At 37.5% G+C, this 19,743-nt stretch overlaps 1 protein-coding gene across 2 annotated transcripts in view; it reads right to left on the bottom strand.

Moving 5' to 3' along the window:
* Positions 1-427: 427 nt before the first annotated feature.
* RNGTT (RNA guanylyltransferase and 5'-phosphatase) overlaps positions 428-19,743 on the bottom strand; it is a 240,829-nt gene continuing 221,513 nt past the window's right edge. For both annotated transcript variants that reach the window (XM_019743291.2, XM_019743290.2), the window contains 2 exons: positions 4,545-4,668; positions 428-3,037 (listed from right to left, as the gene is read on the bottom strand). In XM_019743291.2, the coding sequence (XP_019598850.2) occupies positions 2,874-3,037; positions 4,545-4,668 (288 nt within the window). In that variant the 3' untranslated portion in view covers positions 428-2,873. The remainder of the gene's footprint in view (positions 3,038-4,544; positions 4,669-19,743) is intronic.

Genomic DNA, 19,743 nt, shown 5'->3' on the forward strand with positions numbered 1-19,743 from the left:
TGAACAAAAAAATTGGTAGGACATTACTTCATCATTTCAGAATATTTGTTGCTGAGTATTCTAAAAGAATTAAATGCATTAAGAATAATGTCACAATATCTATCCAAGATGCTAAGATGAGGTGGATGAACAGAAGTACTATAAATATCATATAAAGATGTGCTTTACCCCCTACCCCCCACATTCCAAAAGGTATAAACTATATCCCTTGTGTCAATCAAATTTCTTGGTTTCTCAGGAAGAAAAATAGAGGATTTTCCAAGTCTGTATGATCATCTCTAGAATGTAAAACAAGCAGATAGATTACGTTGGGTATGGCTGATACCAGTAGGCTCTGATGCCAGCAATAGAAGGGACATAAAAGCATCAGTTAGATAAAGGGACACAGAGACAGCATCACAAATACAACCAAGTAGATACAACTTCCTGTTATTTTAAATCAGTAGTTTTATTACAATACACACTGACACACAATTAGAGAAGGAATGTCCTGACATTTTCTGAGCATTTCATGGAAAGCAAATATAACCATCCAGACAGTCGAGTCGTCCACATCCTTTTCAAACACGATGCAAAAGCTTTTATATGTGATAACTCAGAAAAGTTGTCTTATTCTTGCCAACAAAACATCAGTGTCAAAAACCAGTTATTGTGAAGTGGGCTGAGAAGGGAAGTGTTTCCTTCCTGATATTCCAAATCCTGCCTCTAGATTTTCCCCTCCCCTGACTTTCTAGATGACTTTTTATGATACTGCAGATGGTAGTGTGTTCAGGGACTAAATGCAGTCTACTTATAAGGCCAACTATTATACTTCACTATATCTGAAAGGAAAAGAAAAATTAACTGCTGGAAAATGCACACAGGTATGGAGAAAATATCTGGGTGTATTAAAAATGAGATGATCTTTTCACATAACTCATTTAAAAGGTTACAATTACCATAAACATTTTAACTCCATTAAAGATCACTGGCAAAAGCTTGCTCTTATACCCACAAGAGCCCTGCATTTACACAGACTCAGGAGAAAGCAACATACTGTATGAAAAGAGGAACTAATCCAGGTGAAGTAGACGTCAGAGTTGCATAGGCTTTTTTTAGATCCACTTTGTACAAGAGACTGTGGAACTTTAACAAATTTCCATCTTTCTGCAGCCATTGTGGTGGTCATGTGTTTTATTCCCTTTAGCACCCAAATGCACAAAAACACTCTAGGAAAGAAACACTAAAATGGCGTTTTGGATAAATTCACTATACATTACAGAACTTGGGGACAACAAAGGAAAAAGGCCAAGCATGACTCTAGTATTTCGTATAGAAAAGCACTGCAAGAGAAAAGTTTGTTTAAAAACATTAAAACTCAGGTGAATATAAATACATTTTTGGTTAACCTGTGCTATAACATATAGAAATCCTGTCAGATATTCAGTCTACTAGGTAAGTCGTTTAGATTTTCATGTCTGACTACGTTAGTAGAAGAATATACACTATTGCATATACTCACGTATATATGCATAGACATATATAAAATTCAGATCATGAAAATTTGTTTTAAATACACATACTTAAAACTTGTACCTCTAAAAATAAATACATTAGCCTCTTAATCGGCTAATTCTCAGATTCCTTCACAAACCAATCAGAACACAATTTCTCAACAATGGCAGATGACCAATTAGCTGCTCTTTAAATCCATTATCTATCAGTAAACGTTTTAAAATTCAGACATACAACAGAAATAGCATTCCCAGAAAAAACTATAGATAGAATTCTGGCTTTGAAAATAAATGTCTTGGCTTTCTTGATGTTTAGTTCCTACAGATGTCTACTCTTTGCCTCTCAATTTAGGTAGCAGTGGGAGAGCCTTTCCCAGTGGCAGCATTCTATTCCATTGACATTACCTTCTAATCAAAGGGTCAGCTGGCATTTCCTTTGCCGTTTTGTTCGAGGGAACTAACACAGCATTGCTTGTGTTTGATGTCACTCCCATAATCACAGTGAATTGTGTGTTTTAATGTAATTTACAAGGTGCTGATACCACTGAGGTAAAGCAGTCGTCCTGGCATTAAAAACAACAACAACAAGAAGTTTCCCAGGAAACAGTATGTAAGGGCCCTGGTGGTGGACATCTAAGTTCTGGGAAGTAGCTCAAAACCACCGCCACCATGGGCACACTGGAGATCTGATATTATAGTTCAAACAACAGACACAGATGAAAATACTCAATATATTTCCGTTAGAAAGGACGTAATTCACAAAAATGGAGCTTTACTCTTTTACTTTTACATTTCAAAAAAAAAAACCTTCTTAAAATGATAAAGCCAGACCAAGTTGTCTAATATAGTACAATACTTAACAACCTTGTCATTTGTTTTTGAATATAAGAATCTCAGAAATGTAGGAAATCCATGATGAACGACAACAAGAATGTTTAATGCCACTGTCTAAATGTTTTAAAAGGAAATTTTAACATAGCTGAAATACAATTTCTAAAAAATACAGTGTTCTATGCGCTCTCAGTTCCAGATTGCTAACTTTATAAATTAAAAGTAGATGGTATCCATATATAAACAAGGCCTCTTTTTCATTGATTTCAATCTTGTTTAAACCTTTGGATATTTCAATCTTCAGATTCCACAAGGTAAGGCTGAGTTTATCAGATATAAATAAAATGTTTAAGTCCATGATGTACTGTAGCACGAAGGAAACAAATGCATCAAATATGTACAGGCTGGCTACAATACTTTTCTTCAAAAAAAAAATTCAAATGTGTATCAACATCAAGCCACATTCTGTTTTGAATTTCTCTGGCTGCAAATGGGGCAACAGCATTTTTGTTCTCACTCATCTTTCAATCCTAAAGTCAGAGGCTGGTCTTAGGTCAAAGGGCGCGGTCTTTTGGGAGGCGGTGGAGGCATGAGCTCCGTGTCAGGGTCCAGATGATGCTTTCGTTTCTGTCCTTGAGAAGCTGCCGCACATCTGTCGATGAACTCAAATAGCATCTCCTTGGTGACAGGGTTGGAGATGCTGTTGCACACAGCTGTGGACAAAGGAAGACACGTGTCTCACGCGAGGGTTAATTAAGGCAGCTGACTCACCACAGGGAGATGAGAAAGGGGAAAGGTTTTCATCTCAATATGCTAAACACTTCCATTTCACCGGCTTGGATGACAAGCTTCAGATTAAACTATTCTCCTCCCTCTCCGCCCCCCAAATGAGTATTTTTCTAGCGGCTACTCTTTACTGTGCGATCAATTTTAAACCAAAACCAAGTACTTGGGTTATAAGCATGTATTCACTATGGTTTCTATCCCTCCCGAACAGTTTTTATAGGATTCTAATCGAGCACAGTGCATCCATCACACTTTAGTCCATATTTCACCAAAACTTCTACAAATAATTTGTGCTCCAGTCCCTCAGTCTTTCTCTCAGGAAGCAGTCCACACTGAGAAGCATATAACACAATACCAGCCACCATTCCCACTGAATAGGGAGATTTCACTGGAGGGGGTAGATAATATTATTTTCTTCTAATAACTTGTTTCAAGTAAGGTATAATAAAATTACTAACAAATAAAGCTTATTTTCTTACGTGATCAAAATTTAGTGCCAGTCCTTTTAATTTTACCTATTTGGTTTTGGGGGAAAAAGAAACTGGCTTAATTATTTCTATTTTCGAAATTAACTCATCTTGTCTGAACATAGATGGTAGTTACAACAGAACCTTTAAATGTACAATAGTAATAACTTTTAAGCTGCAAACCAAACTGGCAATTTCTGTATTTTCTCATAAGCTTATCAGATAATCATCATCATTACCAACTAAGTACTCTAAAGGTACACTTTCTACTAACCTTTAATTTTCCTTTATATCTGTTTTTCTCAACTCCACTAAAAATGCAATCCAGAGCAACAACTGCTACTAGGAGTAGTTTACCCTATAAACGTGATTAATTTGTGTTGTTCCCCATGAAAGAAACTTACTATTCTGAATTCCCAAAGTACTCATATTGTACCCAAAGGATAGCACAGCAGGTTTTAGGGGTTTTTTTTCTTCTTCTTCTTCTTTTTTTTTTTTTTTTTTGGGGGGGGGGCGGGTTTAACGGCTTTCATTTACTTTGTTCTCCCTTGTTTGTAAAGCTATTTTAGGAGCTGGAAATTAAATTTTCCCCTGCTAATTTTGTCTTTTACCATCTGGCAAACAATGGTTGTTATAGTTTTGAATAGATCTGAAATTATCATGGCTTTTGTTGTTGTTCAACAAATTCAACTTGCAGACAGCCCATTGTCCTGCCCTTTAAACTTCTCTCCCCAGCACATGGGCACAAGCCCACAGGTCTGTCTACAAAGGAGAACCTACAAATCGATTGGAGCCAACCAGGGTACGGACCTGCCAGAACCCTCATCCCAGCAAGCAAGGATGGGGGTCCACATGACTGCATGCCCCATCAGGCTGAACAACTAACACAGCACATTTTGGTTCTCACACCTTACCACCTTCTTCTTTTTTTTTAATGTACCAAGCATTGGTAGGTTGTCATACTCACCCATGGCAGTGTTGTAGGCATTAGGAAAACTTTTGTCTGTTCTCTGTCTCATGAAGACCCAGCTGTTGTTCTCAAATTTGCATTCTATAATTTTGTTGTCATACTGTTTTAGCTCTTTTGTCACCTGTTTTAAAAGAGAATTGAGGAAAATATTTAAATCATTTGAAAGGCTTTTTGCTTCTACTATGTGACAGACGCATTAGGAAATGACAAAAACACCTCAGGAACTCTTCATGCAGATCTCTTTGTCATCTGAGGTGTCTAATCAAGCCTAAGGGTATGGTATGCAGTACCTTGTACACACGCTCATTAATCCGACATTTTATAAATAGTCATGAAAATGGCTGTCAATATATAGCAATTAAAAAAAGCTAAGCAGAAACCAGCCCCTTCTGGGCCAAAGGCAAATATGTTACCATAGGGACCAATGCCTTCAATACCGTCTGTGTCCCTATGACTTAGAAATCGAGTCTGCTTCTTCTGTTTCATCAACTTGCCAAAAGGTCTCACCATCTAAATTCCTATGTCAAAACCTAAGAAATGCCCTTTACTAGTTAACAGAAAAAGTTACATATAAAAGTAACATCAGAATAAAATTCAGGCAATGTGCATCCTAAGTGCCTTGCTTTGGAAGCAGTGATGATTAACCAAAGAGCTAATCTTTAGGCTATTTATCCTTTCCACCTCCAAACTAGTATAAATTTAGGGAAGAAGCTACTTTTGATTTAGTTGGTAGGTTTTTTTAGGCTACTTCACCTCAGATGATTAAATATGTATTACAACTTACTCTATCAAAGCTAACAAGTATCCATGGTAACTATAAAACCTTTTAAAAGATATTTTATCAGTCTGTGAGAATGGTTTTCATAAATAGGAACCTAAGCTTATCTTTGCAGTTTTCAAATCAAATGCCAGTCATGGTAATATTTTAATTCTGTCCTCATCTTTCACAGCTAACAACTTCTCCTCACAATATGGTAGATTGCAATCATTTAACTTCATTAGCATTATTTGAAATGCTCTTATTTTTCTACCCACATATTCACTACCACCTAGGAATATGAAGGGAAGCAAATTTTAAAAGATGCTTTCAATTCACAGATTAGGCAGTACATGTCTTCACAAAAACTTTCAAATTGTATTATTTCTTTTCCCTTAATGAGTTATTACACTTAATTGGACAATTTGCATTTTCAACATATACTACAGGTCCAATACATTTGGTGGCTCTGGAACCAGACCTGCCAAAAAAAGTGATGTTCCACTTAGCAAACTTGCTAAATTTACTCTCAGAGATTCATTATTCTAGTCTCAACTCCTCCTCCTTTCTTTCTAGGGATCCACCTCCTTTTATTTTGATACGTTATCTATGTTCATGTATTAGGCAACTCTCAGTTAGGTAACCACATTTATATTAAACCAAATGTAGGGCCTAAACAGAGGTAAGTGTCTAAACCTTTCAATCTCCGTTTTCTAATTTATAAAATGGACAAAGAAGTTCCTAATATTGAGACACTGGAAGAACCATAAATGAAAGTACCTGGCACATACTAGCCAACTGGTGAAATTTTAATTGAATATAAAATTGGGAAATGAAACATTGCTTATTAAAAAAAAAAAAAAAACTTTACAAGTAAATTCACTAAAGAAACCAGGATGGCATGGGAAGGCAGACTTTGAAAACAGCTGTCAAGAAAATTATGTCACGTGCATTTTACAAGAATGGCTTGCTATCAACATGTGCAGTCTGTACTTTTACTGACTAGCAATTGTAGTAAGTCTTTGTCGTATAGCTTATCATTCTTGTGTTCCTAGTTTCAGAATTGCTATAAATTATGTGTTGCTCAATCTGACTACAGCAATTAAGCACTATTATTAAGTATCTGTGTATCTACTTGGGCATGCATTAATAATCCAGAAAACAAAGCTTTCCAGAAAATGCATGCACCTGCCACTATACTAACCTAAACTTATTTCTATGTTCAAGAACAGTACATTGTTCTTCATTGCTCACACCAGTTTTACTCCCAAGATAGACATACTGCAAGGTATTCATTTGGTTAGGTGGTAAAACATATCTACATAACTCATAAAAAGAATACCTTCAATATGTGCACAAATTAAGACAGTTTTCACTAATGGTTAGATCAAGAAAATGATTGGCATACAGAGGAGGAGTTTAATTTTGGTAATAAATTCTAATTTGTCACTATGACAATAATCATCCTCTGCCAATTACATATTACTATCTCCTAAAACGGAGCCCCACTAGGCCTTCAATAATAAACTCTGTTATCCTAGTTTGAGTTAATAAGAGCTTGAAAGTAATAAAAAAAAACATTTATAAATCGGGATTTCATACTTGTATGCATAATTACATTGAATTAATGAGATTTTACTGTTTGTTTTTTTTAAAGAGCAATATATAGTGTATTTTATATTGAAAAAATTTTTTTCATGTGTGCATCTTATGGAGTACCATACTTTTTATACTATTTAAGTCTACCAATAATCTGGGATTAAGAGACAGTCAGATGAAACCAGATCTAATAACTTTGGAGATTTTAAATTAGGAGCTCAATGACAATCCCTGGAATGAAGGACCCAAAACAAAGTCAGGTAGAATCACAGCTGCTCCACTCTGCACTGTCTTTACAGAATACTCTTTGTAAGCTAGGTGCTGGGAGCAGTACCAAGTCACAAAAGGCAAGCCATCAGTGTTGACTAAATGGACTTGCAGAGCATGTGAAGATGTGTTTCTATTTCTAGTGGTGGGACAGAAGCCTCTAAAACTTACTGCGCTTGCTCCTTGAGGGCTGTTTTGCTATCAAGAGCTCATCTTTCTTTTAGAGAAACTGCACAAAGGCTTGGAATGATGGGCAGGGGGATTTCTCTGAACTAAATTGCTCTGGAGACACTTTCAAATAACAAACATACTTAGAACGAGGAAGCCACCAGAGAGTTGTTGTTTTATAACTTTCAATTTTGAAACAATTTTAGATTTACAGAAAAATTATAAAGATAGTAATGAGGTTTCCGGTATTTCAGCCAGCCAACTCCCCTCATGTTAACATTTTACATATCATGGTACATTTATCAACCCTAAGAAATTAACATTAGTACAACATAATTACCTAAACTATAGACTTTATTCAGACTTCATCAGTTTTTCCACTAATGTCTTTTCTTTATTTGTTCAAGGATTCAATCCAGGAAACGACATTGCATTTAGTTGTCATGATTCCTTACTCTTCTGATCTGTGACAGTTTCTCAGGCTTTCCCTAATACTTTTGAAGAGTACTAGTCAGATATTTTGTAGGCTGTTTCTCAATTTGGGATTTTCTAATGTGTTCTCATGATTAGACTGAGATTATGGATTTGGGGGAAGAATGAAAGAGAAGTGAAGTGCCCTTCTCAATGCATAGTATCTGGTGGTAGATGATAACAACAGGATTTATTACTGGTGATGTTTACCCTGACCACTGATGGTGTCTGCCAGGTTTCTCTACTGTAAAGCTACTATTTTTCTCCTTTCCATGCTCTATTGGATAGTTACAAGTCACTATTTCCAGCCCCACTCAAGGATAAGGGAGGTAAGCTCCACTTCCTGGCAAGACGGGTATCAAAGAACTTGTGGACATTAATTAAAACTACCACGGAAATTAATATGTTTCTTCAGAGAGATATTCTGAGGCTATACAAATATCATGCTTCTCCTTAAAGTTTTGCTCACTTATTTTGTATTTTAAAAACATACTTATTTTTTTCTTACAATAACTTTTTCAATTTTATATAAAAAATACTTACTTTCAAATTATTATCTATCACTTATATAACTTATTTTCTTAGCATCCATCTGTGAATCCTGCCTGCAGAAATCATTACTGTGGTGTTCAAATAGAATATTCTATTTTCTCCACTCCTTCTACATTTATCATCTGGACTTCTGTACAAAAAGATATGTCCCGTCGCCCTCATTTATTTATTGGCTTATCTGTATCAGTATGGACTCACGGGTATTTATTCTTTGGTTTTTAATAAAATTATTGTCATTTATTTTGTTGCTCAAATTGTTCTAGTAGTTTTCACCACTGGGAACTATCTCAGGTGGACTCCTGTGTCCTTTTAACCTGCTTCCACTTTTACTTATTTATTTTTAGCATTTACTTCCTGGCAATACAAGATACTATGCCAGGTTCATCTTGTATTTTCTCTGCTCCAGCCCTTGAGTCAGCCCTGGGGGACTTTACCAGGATTTTATAAGAACAAAATGGCTCTTCAACAGTCCAGGCTATGCTAAGAAACTGTTTGCCACCACGTGTTTTAATCAGAATTTAAAATTATTATTGAGAGAACGAGAGGGAGGGAGGGAGGGAGAGAAGGAATGAGTATGAGAGTAAGAGAGTGAGAGACAATGAAACTCTAAATATGAATATATGTTTGTACTTAGAGGTTTTCACTCCATCTTTTGTGAACTACTCTCAAGAGCTAAGCCATTTTTTCTTTTCTGAAGTTACAATTCTATTTTTTGATAATTTCAGTTCAACCTCTATATTGTAACAGAAGGTAGATTTTAAACACATATCTCACGTAAATGAACTCACACACAAAAATGTTTTTTTTTTATGTAAATAACTTCAATTTCTACTACTTAGGAAGGCAGAGAAAATAAAGCAACAAATGAATCAGAAATAAAATGGAATTATAAAAGTTTTCCTTGTGGTATCAGAAAAATATAGTTTAAATCTGAATTATTAGGTAATCTTTAAGAACTACTACATTATAGTAGGGTCACAATATATTACTTTTAGAAAGTGCATCCATCCACTGGAGGAAGTAAAACATTTGACAAGTTGCCCTTTTAAAAAATACCCCAGCTCTACCACTTACAAAAGAAACATGTTGCTCCATTAAAATCTATTTGTGTTTGTGCTTCTATAATGAAGAACTGCCATGTAAATAACACACCTTGCTTTTGCTAGGTTAGAAATACAGCAGCAGAAAGTCTTTCCCTCATAAATGGAGGGGGTCTTCAAGCCCACCAATCAGGCATTCAACTTATGAAAGTATCAAATAAAAAGAAAGTGGCCAGATATGTTATTTATCCTAATGGTAATTACAGACAAGTCACAACTTCTAGGTATGAAACTCCTGTTATATTACAGACTATTACCTTCTAATAAAATCAGTTAGTAATAGTTATTATTCAAAATACAATAAATCTTCATATAAAATAATTGGACAGATAAAACAACAAGGTTAATAGTAGTTATTAATGGATAGTGGAATTAGGAATGACTTATTTTCTTCTCTGTGTTCTGTTGTATTGTCCAAACTTCCTTCATTACACATGCTTTACTTTTTAAAGTTTTAATAATAGAAAAATTCCTAAGATAAAGTATGTTTCATAAAAAATGAAATAACATCAGGTTGGCTTATAATGTAGAGGTACAAAACAGTAAGAAGAGATAAACATTTAAAGAGAAAACAGAAAGTCTTGGAATAAGGCCCTAAGCCCACAGTTCCCAAGCTGTGCCATGAGGCACCCAGGGTACTGCAGCAAACTCACAGAGGCACTGTGTAAAATGTATTTTACATTTTTAGGAAACACAGTAGTATGTGTTGGACAGCATGCAAGCTACTAGTCAGAGGGTGTTCACAGTTTTAATGAGATTCCTTCAGATGATATTAAATTTTTGCAAAGCTGAGTTTTGGGCAATTATTGTGATAAAAACCAAGTATCACAAAAATCAGTGTGGATCAGTAAATGATGGTGGTATACTACCTGATTCCAGGGTTTGAGAAGTTATGCATGCCTTAACATGTGCTAAATTGTTAAGACATAAACACTTACTCGGTTGATTGGATCTATCCACTGCAGAAATGGCACCTGTTAGGTACTTCTTGTGGCTTAGAGGTGCTCTATGAGGCAAAATAAACCAAGAAATTTTGACGACCTCTGCCCTAAATTCTTTTCATTCATCCTTCCCCCAATCCTAGTGTCTAAACTCACAAATAGCACTTAGTGGAAACCAACCAGAATAGTAAAAAAACTTTGCTTGAGGTGCAGAAAATAGATCGTGGTACAGAATGAAATATCTATCAAGTTAATTTCATGCACTTGATCAACTAATAAAATATGTCCTCCTCACTGATCTCCCCATTATCAGCACCGTGCTCAGTCCAGGGCAGAGCCTCAGGAAGAATGTTTACCGAATTCAGGAGAATCAGGAGCCTCAGTTTATCACCCAGTTTGCTTGTTGAAGGCTGGCTAAATAAGCTAGTACTACCTCTAGCTTTTCTCTGCCTCCTTCCTCCTTTCACCCTTTCTTTCTAACCCCACAAACAAAACAAAACGTTTTAAGGCTTAAATACTCTCAGTTTGTCATTTAAATAAGCATAACGCCACGTCTATTTCTGGGTGCTAAGCTAGAGGTGATGGCATGACTAGTTTTTGCTATCGTGGTATTACAGGCAGCATTTCTCCCTTGACAGTGAAGAACAAGGAGAAGAAAGGGAAAGACAAAGGAAGATTTTGTGCCTGCCCGTGGTCAAGCAATATCAACCATTTCTAGAATTGTATGATTCACCTTTATACAAAGAGATAGTAATAACTTATTGAGCACTTAGTATGTGCAAAGCATTATAAATTCATGATCTATGCAAATAATCTCATTCAATTTGTACCATAATCTTATGAGGTAGGAATTATATTACTGCCCTTCAACTACATTAGTGCATGGAGACTAAAGCTTAGAGTAATTCAAATATCTCAGCAAAAGTCACAGGCCTAGAAGACGAAACAGCCAAGTCTCAAATACAGGTCTCCCTGTCCAATCTCACGATGCCATTTCATATCCCACCAGCTATTACAGAGCCTGGGACTCGGTGCACAGTAAATGTAGACTGAAACAAACAAGGTTATTTTCCTACTCAGATTTTGCCTGATGTCGGGTACAGAAACTCTGTGCACATAAGCATAAAAAGCCAGTCATATGAAAACACAAAGACATTGGTCCTAAATCAGCCACAGCACTGAGCTATAGCCCCATCCTTCCTGCCTTCTGACAGACAGCGGCCAGGAGCCAGGCACAGGGTGTGGACTGGTGGTATCCGCACAGTCCCTGGCCTTGGAAATGTATAGTCCAGTAACAGTCAAGTAGATAATTACAAATTATGATAAGGGCTATGAAGAAAACAGAGTATATAATAAGGAGTAATGCAGGAAAAAAGATGCCTGGTTTTAGGTGGCGTAGTCTAACGAGATGATATTTAGGTTGAGATTTACAGGATAAGAAGCCAGCTTATGGAAAGAAGGAAGGAAGAGAGGGAGAGGGGGGTAGAGAGGGAGAAAAAGAGGAAGAGACGGAGGGAAATAAGTGGGAGGGAGTGAAGGGAGACACATACTTCAAATAGTGATTAATAGTGTGTCGTAAGGCCTGAGGTGAAAAAGATCTTAAGATTTTTGCATTTTGAAGGAACCAAAAATAAAGAAATGTTCTCTACAAGCCTTTGAAAAGGGTCTCACATAAGCCTGACTCATTCCCAAACTCTTTCTCTTATGCTATATTATACCCTTTTATTATATGAGAGAGAGAGACTCTAGCCATCTTTTAGACACCTTTATTTGAGAGCCCATTGACTTCTCAAAACCAACATGTTCAAAACTCAGCTCTTCGTCTTCCCCCAAACCTCTTCTCTTGCTTTTTCTCTCAATAAGTGGAAACTCCATTAACCTAGTTTCTCATGACAAAAACCTTGGTGTCTGCCTGACCTCTTCCTCTTTTATTTTCCCTCACATTCAATTCATTACCAGAGACTACCAATTCTATCTCCAAAATCTACTCTGACTATGTCTGTCTGTCCCCTCTCTTACTGCCAGTGTCATCCACAGTCCAAGCCATCACTGTCTCTCAGATTGTTTCAACAGTTTCCACATCACTTATCAGTATTTGTAAACACACTTTTTGTTGGTTATCTATTTAATTATCTGTCAACCAGAATCGTTAATAATTGCTGAATCCTTACTAGGTGTTGAGTACTGTTCTAAGTGCTTTGCATGGATTAATTTATTTAATCCTCACAACAACCCTAGGAACTATCCCCATTTTTACAGACAGAGAAGCAGAAGCACAAAGGAGTTAGGTAATTTGATTAGGGTCTCAGAGCTAGGAAGCAGCAGAGAAACATATTATTAGGTTGGTGCAAAAGTAATTGTGGTTTTTGCAATTATTTTTAACCTTTAAAACTGCAATTACTTTTGCATCAACCTAATATATTAACCCTGCTAGGTTTTCTAATACAGTATCTAATTTAAGCTGTATGAGAATCCAATGAGATTTCCAAATGTGGAAACTGAGGCGCAGAGAGTTTAAGTGACTTGTGTAAGGATACAAAGCTAATTTGTTTTGGAATCACATTCAAATTCTAGGCCTTTGTGAATCAAAAACCTGTGCCTTCCCTTTCCCTAAGAATCTAGGCTCTAGGTTGTATTTAAAGAGGCAAAAGTAGACTACACTTGTGGACAATTTTACCTCTTGTATAATAAACTGTAATTTAAGTAATTATTTCCAAGGATTGCATTCCACTTGGGAGAGTCTGTGAGTGGAAGATGAGGTGATGTGTGAGAAAGGCAGAAGGGCATCACATATTGGCTTGAACCAAGCACAGTGTCTGTCAACTTTTCCTTCACTTTCCAAATGCACACCATTCTGACCTGTATCATCTCTTCTGTTTGCTATTCTGTTTGCAGCACAAAACACAAATCATAGCAAATTGCAGAATTTCTCAATCATTAAGGATTTACAATAGGTTAATTTTAAAATGGGCTGCATTTCACAGCTGCAAAGCTTTTGTCTGATTTCTAGACCAAATGAGAAGTCATTATTGGATTGAATGACCTTTCCATGGGCATGACGAGCAAAAGGAAAAGGTCATGTGACAAAGCAGGCGCTCTGCCAGGTAAGGGGAGGTAATGGCAATGGCTCACTAAATAGACTGCCAAACGATGGCACGATGTATTGCTCCCTGTTTGGTTAGTACTGAGCGTGATGAGAATTACAAACAGATCATGCATTCAGTGTATGCTTAGGATAATCAAAACAACACACAACCAGGGAAAGCTTTGCAATCTATCATTAACATGGGGAGGAGGCCAAACTGCAATATGCGTGTCTAACACTTGTTTTTCTTCCTAAATAGTTTTAAGTATGACAGACTTACCTAATGTTGCTTGTTTTTTTAAGATGTCTGTGCCACAACCAAAGCAAATAAAGTGTATCCATCAGACTGGATTTGGTAAATGGTCCACTTCTGGCAGTAACAAACACCTAACTTAAAATCGTTTTAATGATCACTAAATATCCATGCTTAACAAAGTTCACAATACACTGGATCTAATGTTTGAGGTAGGCAATTCATTAAGATGTTAATGCACAGTTCAAATGTACCTCAAGTGTCCTTTGTTTACTTTCCAAGGGCTCGCTAACAATTTGAATTCAATAATGTTCATTTTTTTTATTCCTTTAGCAACATGTCTGGTAATATGTAACTTTATCGCCTTTCTCTCACCCAAGTTTTAAACCCAACTATTCAACTATGCCCTTTTTATAGAGACCTTAAGAGAACTGTCCCCCAGATAGATCTACATGGCATGTGGCAATAAACCAAAATGCTGTAATAATAGATTTCCTATTAGATCAATGCTATTATAATAAATGCTACAATGAAGATTTCCTTCCTGTTTGCCTACCATTTAGAACACCAACAAAAATGCGGAAGTTCTTTTTTGATCATCTTGTAAACACTTTACAATGACTCAGTTTGCTCTAGCAGCACTAACAGGCACGAAAGCACAAAGATCCACACACCTCTGCATGGTTAGCTGGGGTGCCCAGACCTCCTTAGTGTAGTGGCAATGCACTTGTGGGGACTAGGACCCATCTGAGCAAGCAAAGCTCCCCAGGACTCCTTTCTCACAGTCAGTACCTTGGGTCAGCGCAGACTCCCACTGAGACCTAAGGAACCACAGAAGCAGGAAACTGCCTTCTGTATATCCAACCGGCCATCCAGTCATTTTTTTTCTCTTTGCCATGCACAATGAATTCTATTTTTATATACACTTTCTCAACAACTTATTTCTTCTTCTTTGAGAAAGAAATCCTGGAGTTATTATATCCTGGACAAAGGCATTATGTAAATACTGAGTGGTAATAACACTGCTCAGAACCCTAAGGGGGGTTCTATTTTGTGTCTCTATGTACTCTTTGAATGATATTCACAATGGACCTATATAAATCTGCCTCATCAGTTCCAGGTATTGGGGATATAAAAAGCCATTCAGAAGATGTTGAAAGTTTGAAAATGATGATAATAAATTACCTGCATCAAGTGTCACACTTCCTAAATACCTTCCTTGAAAAAAATTTCTTTTCCAAAACATACCACAACTACCTTTCACAAAATCCAGTATTTTGGAGCTGATAGAAAGCTTGGAGATCATCAAATCAAATTCTTTTATTCTGAAATATTCAAGTACTAAAATGCAACCCCTATTATCTCTATTAATTACTGTATCTATATGTGTGTGAACATTCATGCATCGAGGAGGTATAAAAGCAGGGAAAGTAGCTAATTCATTATTTTAGTAACTTGTACTCAAAGCTAACTTAATATTTTTACCCAAGATATTTTCATAGGAGATATTTATTTTTAAAATTATTGGCTGAGATTTTTTTTTTTTTTTTTCCTTCATGGGGAGGAGAATGGGGGAGGAGTAACATTTATTAAAAACCTGTGCAGGGCACTTTACCTTAAGTTTAATGTAATATAGCTTTCTAAAACAGAAATGATACGAAATACAGGCTGCACATGAGCAAAAGAAACAAACAAAACCAAACAGCACCTGCCCTCATGTGCCATGGATTTGCTAATACTAGTCTGATTAAAAGAGGTCTGGAAAGAAGTTAGGAGGAACAAAGTGGGAGAAATCTCAAAAGTGCGTAGGGAAAAGATGTGGAGAAGACAAAGGAAGTTCTAAGTGTGCTAAGCCAGGTCTGTGAAACAGAGATAAAGTGCTTTTCAGGTGAGTAACATTCAACAAAGAAAGATTTCAGCGATGACTAGAGCTGGTTAACTGTTTAGTAGGCTCTAGTGATTCAAAAGTGTTTTCTGTCCTGGCAAGTGGTTTATCTGCTTTTATTTTCAAACTTGAAAAAAAAAGGATCTTTACAAAAACTTATGCATGTATGTAACATGCACAAAAATACTGGGTATTATCTAAAGATTTCTACATTCAGAAGTATCTGATTGCCCAATCTTTGAAAGATCAGAATTGTCACAGTTCACTTCTCCTGGAGATTTCATTTAGGACCAGATTAAATTTCTCATTTAGTTTCCTCCCTCCCTCCACCCCCACACTTCCTTGGGTTTTTGTTCTAGTCCTGTCTTGGTAAGGATAGTGGGAATGTCTCCGAGTGGGAATAAAGAACAAAAATCAAAATTACATGGGCAAAATAATCCTCATAGCTTTGGATGTTGACCGCTCAACTGCTCTTATCAAGTCTTCAGAGAGTCTATTCTGAATAAGGTAGTTGTGGTTACCTATTAGGAATGAAATTATTTTCTGGGCTATAGTGATAAACTACTTGGAATTAAGTCTGAGGATAAATAAGGCAGGTGGCTTTACACTTTCCTGTAAAGAGTACTTAGCACGATCTTGGTGCTTAATACAAAAATAATATATCAGGTAAGAGGCAAGCTTGGCAGAAATGCTTTTAACTCATCGGTATTTTATGAGCTATTCTCACACCAGTGTGCCCCCCTCTAAAGTTTAGAGTCAGCTCAACTCTGATGACTACCAGACATCACTGTGTGAGTCTTTGAGGAGCCCTCTGCCTACCGATGCCGATGCCATGCGGTGCCTTTGCCAATTTTTAGGCCAGTGCACCTGCAACCCTGAGCTCCTTCGACTTCCACTGTCGCCACACACTTGCTACGTGAGGGTCTGCTCTAGCCCAATGACAGTACAGGAAGGGGGGTTTATTCAAAATTGGAGAACACTATGGCGTGTGGGAAAGTTAACAAGCTGAGAACGCTGTATCATTTGCTCTGTTTGCCAGCTGCCACAGAAGACACAGTGATCACCTCCTGGCACTGTTTTGTGCCCAGAGGGTCCAAACTATCACTGCTTTAACTGCCTGGGCACCACACATCAGATGTCACCACTATCATTTCCATTTTTGCTTTTGGAATACTCCAGGAACAAGAGCCCTTCAAATCCCACCATCTAATTGGTGTTAAATTTACGTATAGTCATGCTTCCCCCCACTTTGGTGTTAAATGGATAATCTAGTCTTTTCTGTCCTTAAGAAAGGGGAGGGGGTAAGTGCCTGCTTTAACTGTCACAGCCCGGAGTTTCACTAGCAGACCAAAGCTGTGTAGTCCCACTCCAGAGCCTGGTGATGGCACAGCAAACAGCTGGGTTTAACCGCAAATTAAATCATGAAATATGAACTCCAAGTGACACAGGTTGGCAATGGTTTGGCACGTTACAGGAAGTGGCACAGTGAACATTGGAGACTTAAAAAAAAAAATCTGACATGAAAAAAGGAAAAGTGGCTCATTCTTGGTTACATTCCTTTTGCTGGTTTTGTTTTTTAGCGACTTGGTTTTTGTGCTTAAATTACTTTTTAGAAACCAAAACGCAACAGTGAGAACAATTATGTTGATAACGCCAGGAAATTTGTTTGCTTTGTTAAATTGAGCTTCAAAAGCACGTCAATTGAACATACATTTGTGATCACAAGTAATGCCTATTCTTACATCCATTTAAAATGTTTACTTTATTACGGCTTATTACAAATGTGAGTCTGAAATGCAGCAGCATGGCTGCTCAATTTCCAGGCCCCAATTTTATGATAATCATATGAAATGTATTCATGTGTCAACAGAACTGCCTAACAATGCCACAAATGGGGTTGTTAGCAGCTCTGTCTTTCTGGTGCCCCCCCCCCCGCCCCCGCCCCCCCCTTTTGTGCTCCATAATAGTAAGAAACTGCTACAAGCAGAGAGCCCTTTGAGAATTTTAACTTAGTTTATAACATATACTATTTCGCTACACTTAGCTCAGTTTAATTGCTGCTATCTCAGAATACAGGTAAGCTCCTACAAGAAAACAGACTCTAAATACCCAAACACATCAGTGGGATAAACGAGTTCTGTTGCTTTATTTTATGGTTGGATTACCTTTTTAGGTAGCCTTCAGGTACCAAAGGAAATGAGACTGGAGAGTCCCTCTGCACTGATGTTCCCTACTGCACATGTGGTAAAAAGGTACCTGGAAGATACCTTCCGTCACCATGACATCTCACAAAGGAGTAAGGGAACACTTCTAATATATGGAGACCCGACAACGGAAAATGGATAATGGGTCTAGAGGTGCCCCTCCCTCTCTAGTACTGGTGTCTCTGCAGCTCTCACAACTTCCTCGTTTTGGGGACAAGTAGCCCATATAACTGTCCAGTGTAGGGGTTGAGATCCCAAGCAACATTTTCTCAACTCGGCATTTTTTTGGAGGTTCTGTTACCTAGATGCCAGGCCATGTCATTTACAGGGTTTGTTTGCATGCAGTGGACCATCACCTTTTTAGGGGGAGGGACAAGCAAGTTCTGTCAGAAACCAAGGTCCTGTGCTAGTAAGCCATCTTTGTTTTTTTGCTTCAGGCTTTTGTTTTTACTCCTAGGACCACCTCTCTGAAATGATATCAGGTTTGTGAAAACGCTCAATCAATTTTTAAGACGACTCATTTTTTATACTCAACTACTTTAGAGAGAGAACCAAGTCCAGAATCTTGGCTGGAAGGGAGTATAAGAACTCACCTAGGTCAAGTCTCTTTTTAGACTGAAAACAATGAGGTTCACAAAAAGCCTACAATTCGTCCAAAGCACATGCCTCTTTGGGGTTAGAGTTATGAGGGCCCAGACCACTGGCATTTCAGTCCAGCACAGTGACTCCATACTCTACAAGAAATCCTTAATAAACAAAAGGCCAAAATTTTACTAGCAGTCATATAAGTTTCACCAAAGAAGACAAAAATGTACTCATATGACCCAGTTTATCTAATGCAAGAAAAATAGTTTATATCCTAACTTGCTACACAGACAGACACACACACACACACACACAAACACTCATAAAACAATTTATTTCCTTGCTTGCTGCACTTTGCTATTTTCTATTTTATTTCATTAAAACAAAAACAAAACTAGTGGAGACCCACTAAATTGCTTTCAAGACCAATTACCAAAGTCAGAAAAAAACCTCATAGAATATACAAAGAAGAATGGATTGATTTCAAGCAACTAGCAAGGAATAGGGGAGGCATTTCACCTTTGCTAGTTGTGAATTATATGAAAAATGGACGTGGACAACTCTCAGCTCAGGATGCCAAACTGGACCACACAGTGGCTCCTCCTGCCTTCCCTTCCCACACGTCACCTCTTCTCCCGGCGTGACCACCATGAAGAGGCTCCCTCGGCCATGCCACCACGCTCACCCATCTCTTCTGTAGTCCCTTTGGCACAACATGCTGGCAGAGAAAGCGGATGCTCGACTTTAATAATTTCAAGTGACATTTTTCTCTAGAAAATTGAGCCTGTTTTGTCAGCTCCTGAAATACCGCATAATGTATTATTTTGGAGTATATTCCTTCCTCTGTTTACCATTCTCCTACCATAGATGGTAAGCTGCTTGAACAAATACAACAGGGCCTTTGTTTTATTCACTGCCACATCCCACTGAAGACGTAACAGGTGCCATAATATGTGTTGAAAATAAAACTTTGATGAATATTACACAAAGAAATTATAGAAATCACACCAGATTTCAGAACATTCCAGCCATTATTAAATGACTTTTGGCCCCTGGACTACCAGGCTGTCTTGCCCCACGCCACCGTACCTATGCTTCCCTCTGGATGGCAGGCACATCATCTTCTCCTCTCCTCTGCCTTGCCTCTTCTCTTTTATCAGCAGGGTCACCTTCTCTGGGAAACCCTCTCTGGTTCCACAGATCCTTATGCTTCTTTGACACACTTGTATAGTTCCCTACTGTTCCCTTATCTTGGAAAAACGCCCTATTGAATTGTCTCCAACTTGACAATAAAGCTCAAGCAAGATGAACTTTAATACAGTGCCTAGC

Source organism: Rhinolophus sinicus, linkage group LG05 (assembly GCF_036562045.2).
Source record: "Rhinolophus sinicus isolate RSC01 linkage group LG05, ASM3656204v1, whole genome shotgun sequence".
In the NCBI taxonomy this organism is placed as follows: domain Eukaryota; kingdom Metazoa; phylum Chordata; class Mammalia; order Chiroptera; family Rhinolophidae; genus Rhinolophus; species Rhinolophus sinicus.